Source organism: Drosophila mauritiana, chromosome 2R, assembly GCF_004382145.1.
Source record: "Drosophila mauritiana strain mau12 chromosome 2R, ASM438214v1, whole genome shotgun sequence".
Lineage (NCBI taxonomy): Eukaryota > Metazoa > Arthropoda > Insecta > Diptera > Drosophilidae > Drosophila > Drosophila mauritiana.
This window is the reverse complement of record NC_046668.1, coordinates 23,437,505-23,447,606: the sequence shown is the minus strand read 5'-3', so window position 1 is coordinate 23,447,606 and position 10,102 is coordinate 23,437,505. Positions and strand designations below refer to the sequence as shown.

The 10,102-nt window shown below is 37.0% G+C and overlaps 1 protein-coding gene across 1 annotated transcript; it reads left to right on the top strand.

The window, feature by feature from the left end:
* The first annotated feature begins 7,911 nt into the window (after positions 1-7,911).
* On the top strand, positions 7,912-9,296 carry LOC117138691 (ejaculatory bulb-specific protein 1). The gene is made up of 2 exons (XM_033300950.1): positions 7,912-7,949; positions 8,011-9,296. Exons 1-2 carry the CDS (start codon positions 7,935-7,937, stop codon positions 9,124-9,126), a joined length of 1,131 nt encoding a protein of 376 aa, XP_033156841.1. The 5' UTR covers positions 7,912-7,934; the 3' UTR covers positions 9,127-9,296.
* Positions 9,297-10,102: the final 806 nt, after the last annotated feature.

Here is a 10,102-nt window from a genome sequence, read left to right as displayed (position 1 = left end):
TTTTGTTGTTCTGTTTTCAGGAAATATGGATTACTTTCCGTCTCCGCAATGGTCTGAAATATCCAATCTAGCCACAATAATGACTGATATATATGTGTTTGTCGACACCTACTGGCCCTTTGGCTGGGTTATTGATTACGTAACGTAAGTTTGCTAAACGAGATATTCAGTATGCAATTTTAAAATCTATAAATATGTTTTTGCAGTTATGTGCTGCAGGGCCTTAACATTCATCCTTACGCAAGTAAGGTTACCCTTTTTGCAGCTTTTGATACGAAAGTCATTGTTCATACCACCGACTACATAATCAACGTCTATGAAAACTGGAACTCAACTTCACACTCTTGGCGTAAGAATAAACTGAACTAATTGGTATTTCAATAATTGATTCCATTCCAGATCCACCTGGTTTTAATCTTCCACTTATCCTTAACACTCTGAATACAAGAGTTGACGACTTGCTTGAAACAGATCGTGCTACCGATAATCTGGGAGGACGATCATTAGTTGCACTATTAATACCCAGTCCGCTGTCTTACGTGGATGAGGAGGACTATGATTATTGCCAGCAATATTTGGAAAGAATGCGTGTTCATTTGCCCAGCTTGCACTTTATTTATTATGGAGGGGGAGCGTTGGTAAGGTTCCACGACTTTGTCCGCGATCCAAGTAAAAATTTGTACCTTTTGGACACTGAAAAGCCACCCGACATTTGCGGTGCTCCCGTTATTAAACGAATTCGGCAAGGTAATGACCTAATATTTATACCATCAATTAAAATTTATCTCCAGCTTTCTTTTAGTGCCCCGTCGAATTTCAAATCCACGTTGCTATGTAAAAGGCGCTATAAGCGAGTTTGGGACCAATTCTTTGCCACAATTTGTGAGTTTGGGCAGTATTAATTTCTACAAACTGGATTCACAATATCTACCAGCTAGACAAAGTATGCGTTATCTTAAAATTTCCCCCATAAGTCAAATTACTTTTACTGTTTGCACCTCTCGAAGCATCGAACGACCATTTAGGAATTTAAGTGCCCCATTAAGGGCGGAAGAGAACTGCGAATCTACAGCATTGGGATCATTTAGCTTTGATCTTACTGATGCGTGTGTTGGTTTTACCTTTTTGGCTTGTCCTCCTCTATTTTTCTCAGTGCAGGCTCAAAGCTTTGGCGAGGTTTCATGTATAGTTGAAGCTTGTCAAACTCCAAATGAGGCGCAGTATGTCATTAGTTTAAATAATCTTGGCTGTAACAGTTCTACCGCCGCAACAATTAATGTGTCCTTAGCTTCTGTGGTTTGTCTACTATCATTTTTCCGCATTATAAAAAAATCGGATACCTAATGAAGAATTCTATGAATTTTCCTGTATAAATAGTGCCGTGTAAATGTAAGTGTACTTAAAATTAAATACATTATATAAAAAAAATACGTAAAAACTGCGTCTATTATTGTTTTTCCCTAATATTGTCATGTTTTATTGTTTTTAAAATAAACTAAAAATTGCATTCACATTTAAAAAAATGTAGCAAAGCCCAAAACTAAAATATCCTATAAAAATTATAAAATTAAAATTTTCTGATTTTCCCTCAAAAATAATTACTTTTACGTGTAAACATCGACTCTACAAGATGAAAATATTTTAACAAGTACATATATGCAACAATTTATTTAATTTAGCCAATACACCCTCCACGCTAGCGAGGGCACCATCCTACTCAGGCCAAAATAAGATAGGGAATTTAGCGACATCTAGATTTGGAAAAAGGTAAAGGGTAAGAAAATGAAAAGAGCCTGTATATAACACTCGTAAATGTAGGCTCGTTTACTATACATTTGTATTTACACCACAATCACATAATAAGTTAGAAAATATTTTTATACCCTTGTTGTGGGTATATTGGTTCCAGTCCAAAGTAAGCCAAGACATTTGCGACCACATAGCCATATTCTCCTGTTTGTTGGTCCCTGCTTTATCAACCCTACTGTTCTAATGATGTATAAAATAATGAAAACATTAAATACTTTCCAAAACGTTACGTCAAAATACCGACGATACTGTGTACTTAGCTTTCTTGTCATTTCTTTAATCATAATATAATAGTTCAAATAGTTAGAATGAGTGGAAGATACTTTAATTCGTTAAATGACAAATATGCAAGTATACTACAAACATCTCTCAATTGTTTCGTTTAAACAATCTAAATCCTTCTGATCGGTTCGATCACTATACTTTTAAAAATAGAAAGAACACCAATATAAATATTTATTTTTTATTTTGTGTCTCATTAGCTATTAAATTTAGAGTATTTATTTACATGTATTGCTTATGAATATAGTTATTTTGTTATTGATTTTAGTTTTTCATCCTGGCCATGAGATTGTCGACCAACGAATTGAACTTATAACAAAAAGCAAACGAACAAATAAACACTCCAAAGTTGGATAATGTGCACCTGAAGATAATAGGTAAGTTCAAATCTTGCAAGTTAGCCCAAAGGCGGTATTTAAAATCGTTGACCAAGTTTGTTTTAAATGTTCTTTATTATAAGTAAAAATAATTTCCATCCATGGGAGGCACACCAGCTTAATCAGAACGACCGCAGTCCAACTCATTTTTAATATTTTGGTATACGACAAACACACAGAACATCAAGTTTCTATATGCACTTGACCTACGTTTTTAAGGGCTCAAGAAAGCCACCGGCTGTGACCGCAAAACAGGCCCGAGACCCACACTTTTGAAGTTAAGAATGTGTCTTAGAAAATATTATTGCTGACTGTGCATCGGCAGCTGATGAAATACTGAAATATCTTAAGATACATGTACATAGCAAATGGGCTGAGTCGCATATCAGTGTCCTGACAGGCGAACTCGGAATTTGCAAGGGACAAATCCAGGGCGACCGCAAATCAAACTTGCTGCTAAAGTTTCTGGCCAAGGGCAATGGGTAACATGTGATAAGTTTATTGTCTTGCCGGATGGCGTAAAACTGAAATAGGAGTGAAAAAAGGATCGAGAACCAATATCACATTTCATAAGGGAAATATGCTTTCTTTGTAAATAAATTAAGTTGTCTCGCCCACAAATATTAATTGCTTAATTAGCATATGCGTCTGGCATGGACGAAGGAACTCGAACACAATTTTAGTTTAAAAGTTGGTTGGGGTCGACAGCCCAGCCCGCCTAAGGAAAAGTTTTGTATAACTGACGTAAACCCACAACATGTTTGCTTAACAGGACACGTGCTCTTTCGTCATTAGAGGACTAATTTAAGGAAGGAACATAAACGAATATCAAATAAAAATTATGTTGGCCAATCTTTTTTTCCTTTAATTTTTGGAAATATTTTTTTTTTCATTACTTAGCAATTGCTATCGTGCGGCTGTGTAACTCTTCATCCTAGTGTCCTTCATCCTAGTGTCCTAATGACAATTGCAAAGTATACTTTTGGAATAATGTAATGCTCCCTGACTTTCTATTACAACAGGGTATGAAAACATGCCGCGCATGAAAATTTCTACACCCGAAATGGAGGGTTGTTATTTAATTTTGGATTTTAATTATTGTTGATTCTGCTTCGTACATCAGGTAATGTCCCTCATGGTATTTGTTGTTGCTTTAAATATAGGTTATCGATTTTTCTCTTTTTCTAATTAATACTGTGCATAATCTTAATACACTTCATTAATATGTTGATTAAGCAAATTTGTTCCTCTTAAGAAAAACCCCTGGACTGTTCTTGGCAGGTTCTGGAAATAAAATTTTGTTGTTTAACTTGAAACGAGACGACACATTGCAGACACCAAGGAAACCGCAAGCTGACTATCCGTTTACTTTTTGGCCACTCAGCTGGTAAAACAAAAGAAAATTATGCAGTTGCTTCTCACGCCAGAGAGAACTTATCATATTTTATGTGTTCTTTATTTTTTTTCTGCAACTGTAGTGGGCTCTTCATAAGCAGCAGTAACAAACATACACCCAAATAATGAAGAATAAAAGACTAGGGAACTACAGGCAGTCATACGCGTATATTTTTGTTTGTTTATAATAAGCTTGGATTGTTGTTTTCACTTGAGTCAAAGCAATAATTATACCAGTTACTTTTCGAGTTTGTTTCAGAACAACAGAAAAACGAATCGATTTGGAACAGAAAAAATTTCATCTAGATATTTGCATAGATCCGTGACATAATCATCTATAGCAATTCGTCTATTTCCGCTTATCCGTAGCGTATCCATATTTCGCGCCAGCATACGGTAAATGCTGTTACGGTCAACAACCTCAAGTCAACCCTTCCAGCTTTGTTTCAGACCGACCTTTAAAAATTTGTAGCTCGAATAAACATCTGTATAGCAAAAATGCAAAGGATCTGTGTTGTAAATGTAAGCACGAAAGCGAAATAATATTTCTTGATTACAAGGGTTAGAAATCCTGAAAGGATTCTGTGCGGTTTCTTAAAGCGATACGAATACGTTTACCCAATTTTCAATTAAGCGATAAGGATCTAATAAAACTTGCCTTACTCGAAAATGTCCTTAACCGCAAGACATGTGCCTGGACTTCTGTGATTAACGAAGTGTTGACCAAGTCAAAAATGAATGTTGAACTTTGACGCTGATAAGAAAGCTGACCGATATAACCTCCCTTCTTTTAAGTGAACATGTGTGCGACCGCCCAGAGAAGTTAAGGATGTGAGCAGTTGGGGCTAGGATTTTGTAGTCCGCATACCAGACCATGTGCTAAGTGGCATGTGGTCGAATTGATGCAAGTTTTGGGTCCATGGTCAAGAATAGTTTCAATTTACGCCTTATGAGCAAACATTTATCAAATCTATTTTAGAAATTGTGAATGTCAAAAACCCTCTCACGCTCCCCCGCAAAGCCCTTTTCACAGCTGTGAGTTCAACCCTTATCGATGTCGAAATGGGTTAACTGTCCGGTTTGAGAGTTTGAGTGTCCGGTCATGGAATAATTAATCACACACTTGCATGCGATTTGTAAAGTTAATTACCGTGGCGAAAGCCCATATTGGGAGCGGGTTCTGTTTCATACTGTTTACAAATCATAAGTGGTAGGTGTGAGATCGCCGTGTATGTCTAAGTGCTCGGCTTGCCGACAATTTTTGACACTTTAGCACATATTCTAACTGCACAGAGCCAGCGCATTTATTATTCATGCCTGACCATTTTCCATCGCAGCTCCGACAGGATAAACATTTGCCACTGACAGCGTCGTTAAGTGTACTTGGAGTTTAGCGTTATTCATGGAATGGTTTTGTTGTAGTGATGCTGATGAGGTTTCGGTGCTACATACTACATACTCGTTTAAGAATTTCTAGTGCACTCGTATAAAACTTTTTTATTTAAACGAACATGTACAAAATTCATATTAAATGTTTTACAAATGTATGTAGTTCGAGTTGTACCCATGACTTTAAATAAAACAGTGGACAGAAAAGTAAGACATTTATTAATTTTCCTTACTCCTCATATATATTTCTTTATTAGTACCACAGGCAAGTCGATCTGGTCAGGTCCGTTTGCCGGTGCGTATGAATGTCGACAACTAGGGAACTATAAAAGCAAGAAAGTTCAGAATAAGCATGCAGATTCTTTTTATGCCCAAGCTGCGCAAGATTCTTTCAAAACATTGGCAAGTTTAATGGGCCGCGCCCAATTTTTATCGATACCCAATTACAGTTTGGTCACACCCACTAACTAAGTTCCGGCTAACTAGCTGTTGAGAAATTCGGCTAAAGCGTTCTTTCTTGTTGTTTTAATTTTATTTTCAAAATAGTTCGAGTTGTTCGCAAGGCGGCAATATGAGTGTAATCTAGTCCGCAATTAACGGACGCGAAATTTTATCATTTTATGTATATACATATACTTTATATGGTCGGTAATGCTTCCTTCTGCCTGTTAAATACTTTTAACGAATATACCCTTTTCTCTACATAAAAACTATATTGCTTTTAAAAAAATGTTGATAAAAATGTTATAAAAGAAATGTTGTTAAAAAATGTACAGTTCCATTAAATTTCCTGTTTCAATCGACAATTAACAATAATGAATAAAATTACTAAATTGGTCATATAAACCTGCAACCTTTTCGAGCGACACGCAATTCTGATCCATTAAATACAAAAAACAAAGAAGTTCACACGAAAACTCATTAATTATTAATCAAACATATTTTATCCTCACAAGGTAAGGTTAAAGGAAAATGGGTAAAAGGTTGCCGCCTGCACGCGACAATTGACCCTTTTATTAATTAAATTTGATAGGTAATGAACGGACTTTTTCGTGTATTCAAACAAGGAAACAAATTGGCTTGCCGAGGGAGTGAAATGTTTACCTTTATTATATAAATAGTTGCGTCTGTTTTGATAATCAAGGTCGTCTTTATAAATTTACGAAAAGTGGAGTTGTCTAGCTATTATCAACGGATGTGCATATGTCTCTCTGTAGTCGAAAATCATTGAAATATGCCTAATTCATTTATTCATTTTTTTGTTAAACTAGGAAAAGGGGTTGTCAAGCTTAGCGGGAAGTGACACCCTTGCAACTCTTCAAACAGAAGCTACAGTAGATTAAAATTCAGATAGGTAGACCAACAGGATATGTATTCCAAGTATATGATGTTTATCTTTTGGTCTATTAGCGCATATAAATTATGTAGACTTTTGTGCATGCAGTCTATTAGCACTTAAAGACTCGAATTATATGTATTGCGTGTGCCCGTTTAATGTCTTTTGCATGTTTGGTTCACTTGATAAAACTTACCTTGACACGCATTCTCGCGCTTTGATCACCATCCTGGCAGGAGACGAAAATGGGTTGACATCTATGATATATGGTATAGGTGAAGCCAAATATTAGGTCCGTTTCAATTAGTTGAATGGACGGGGCCGTTTGGGAGCTTAGAACCCGAATTACCACTACTATACAATTGATTTTAAGATGACATATTTTCCTTAAATTCTTTACAAAGTGGTTTGAAATCCATTAAGGTTTAATAACACAAAATTTTTACTGGATACAGAAAAATAATTTTTTTAATGTGAAGGTGAATTATTTTGGCTAGATGTAATCCTCTGTGTGCAACAAAACAAATAAAATTGAAAATATAACAACGGTGAGGTCGATGAGGGATGGTGTAGATTTTAGACATTGGAAAGACACAACGAAAACACAGATTTCTGGACGACAATCCTTGTTACTAAAAACATTTGTAAATAATTAAACCTATTACCGGCGCATATAAGAGTGAAAAACTTGAAGGACGACACATCCAGTCACCCTTCAAGGAAAAACTTAAAGGACGACACATACGGTCCCTCTTAAAGGAATTCAATTTTGGGGTCATAATGAAAGGTGCCTGCACTTACCAAAAGGGCGATAGAACCTTGAAATGATTTTTGCATTGTTTGCATCTGGAATAAGTTTTTCGCATGCCATTCTTTTCTTCAAAGACAGAGCGTCAAACAAATAAAAGCTACTTATTTTCATTCGTTCACAACGATTGGGTGTTTTATGTTTTCTGTTTCGAAGGTAACATTTTCTTTAAGCAAACTACATTCAGATTTTGATTAGCACACATATGTATAGATTTGTATGTAGACATATACATAGCTTAGACCTTTTTTTTTATGAAATCTCAAATGGTTTTATTTTAAAAAATTTAAGGTGCTTTGCTTCCGATTCTCTAAATTTTTTTTAGCGCCCAAAGTTATAGTGTTAATCTAAGCAATTCTCTTAATTTCGATTTATCTTGACAATTCCCTACGGTAGTATAAACTGACATTTATAGTGCCTTTGAACCCTCAAGTCTACTTTTGCATAAAATTTCCAATTTACATTATAATTATCACCTTAAATCACTATATAAAGCAGATCTTGAAAGGCATAACATCAGTTGTAAAGAGCATTTGCTATGGTGCGACAATTGGTAAAGGCCTATATATAATGCTTAGTCACGAACAATTCTTAGTCTTACTGACCTATTGCAGATACTCGTCCTTTCTCTGATTCTCTTCTGCGGCAGCTCACATGCTGTTTTCAGTGAGTTGGCCCGTCAGAGCGAGTCTGCCATCCAGGGCTTGGCAGACATAAAGATGGCGCCGCTACGTTATTTAGATGTTCTCTTTGGTGGAAATCCCGGAGGACTTCGGGGCCTAGACGGAAGAAATTCTGCATCTCTATCAACTGCCGCCACCTTACAAGCAGCTAAAGTAGCAAATATATTGGCAAGAGCCAACATATTGGCAGGAGGTGATGTCTCCAGTTCCGGATATAGTAAAATTTCAGCTGGTGTGGGCAAGGGAAGCGACCTAATCACTATAATTAAGAACACACGATCCTACGATCCGTACCTTATTCCACCAGGTATTCCTGGCTATAATTATCCACTTGGATGGCATCTTCGTTATCCATTAGGTCCTTATGGGCCTAATCGGCCACCATGGCCACCAATTAATTCTCCACCGATACGTCCAGGTGGACTTTTCCCTGATGGACCTTCCCCTGGTGGACCTTCCCCTGGTGGACCTTTCCCTGGTGGACCTTCTCCTGGTGAACCTTCCCCTGGTGGACCTTCCCCTGGTGGACCTTCCCCTGGTGGTCCTTCCCCTGGTGGTCCTTCCCCTGGTGGACCTTCCCCTGATGCACCTTTCCATGGTGGATCTCTACCTTCACCAGGCGGACCACTTGGACCATGGCTATTTCCATGGATACACCTACCTCGGCTTAACCTTCCAGGAAGACCTATCCCTGGCCAAGACGGTTCGGAAGGTCCAAGTAGTGTGCTAAATGTTGCTGGCGGAATCCTTGGAAACGGTGGACTGTTCGGTACGGGAATTTTCGGAGAACATGGACTTTTCGGAACTGGATTTCTTAGTGGACCTTCATTAGACCCCTTTGGCATTTTTACTCCAATCGGAAATTTCTTTGGATCACTAGGAAACTTATTCGGATTTAGTTCACCTAGTCAAGTTATTCCAATCTTTGGTGGGAAATTTGGGCGCGGATTGCAGGGGTCTATCACCTTGGATGTCGGCGGCACAGTGCCATCGGCAAAAGGCATATTAGGACAACTTTTGCATCCTTTCCTGGGATTTTTGGGATAGTATCGAGAAATCGTGTCCTGAAATAAACAATGGACCTGGCGGCTTAACGCTTAGTTTTAACATTTAGTATTAAGATACGACAAGTGTCGGGGTTAAATAAACATTTGTCTAGGCCAAGCTTTGTAAATTTAAAACCAACCAATAAAAGTAAGCAGCATTCCAATTTTAAATCCTTTAAACTGAATTGGGAACAATTTTATAAATTGTGTCATCCCGAAAAATGGTGTATAAATATTTTCTTTGAATATAAGAAAATATAAAAAATGGTACTCAAATAAAGGTGAATTTATCAATAGTACTATACAAATATTCATAAAATGCGCCGGGACTAAAGGTGTAGTACTTTATAAATTTGATCGATTTTTAAAAGTCAAACATATAAGAGTTTTTTATGGTATATTAACAATGCATTCGAGCTTTTAATAAACAAGCTTACACCATGGCGTTTGTTTCATTTGTAGCGTAGAAGGGTATCAATAGCTTAGTGAATCTGGTCATTCCCATCTATGTATTCGATTAAACGCTGTGATATGCGAAGCTGTATTAGATTGAAATTTGCGATTAAGCATGCAGATTCTAGTAATGTTAGTTTCTATCGATATGGCAGAGGAATTTTTAGTTCTCTCGAACTACAACCATCTTAGTAACGGGTATATGATGGTCAAGGATCTCGATTCAACCTTTCTCTTTTGATTGTAGACTAGTGACTTGTGAAAAAGTTTATAAGGTGGTATGAAGTTTTATATACATATATTCTTGAGTGTAATAACTAGGCGAGTTGATTTGGCCATGTCCCTCTGTGCGTCCGACTGTTCGTCAGTACTGTGGCACTCGTGGCAGATCTGGGAAAAAGTCGCAATGTGAAAGTTTTCCTTGTTCATAAATTGGTGGGTAAGAGACAACTTATCTACCTAATAGTAGTTTCGAATGTCTTGCTAAATCGATCTACTCGTTTGTTAATAGATATTACCAATAT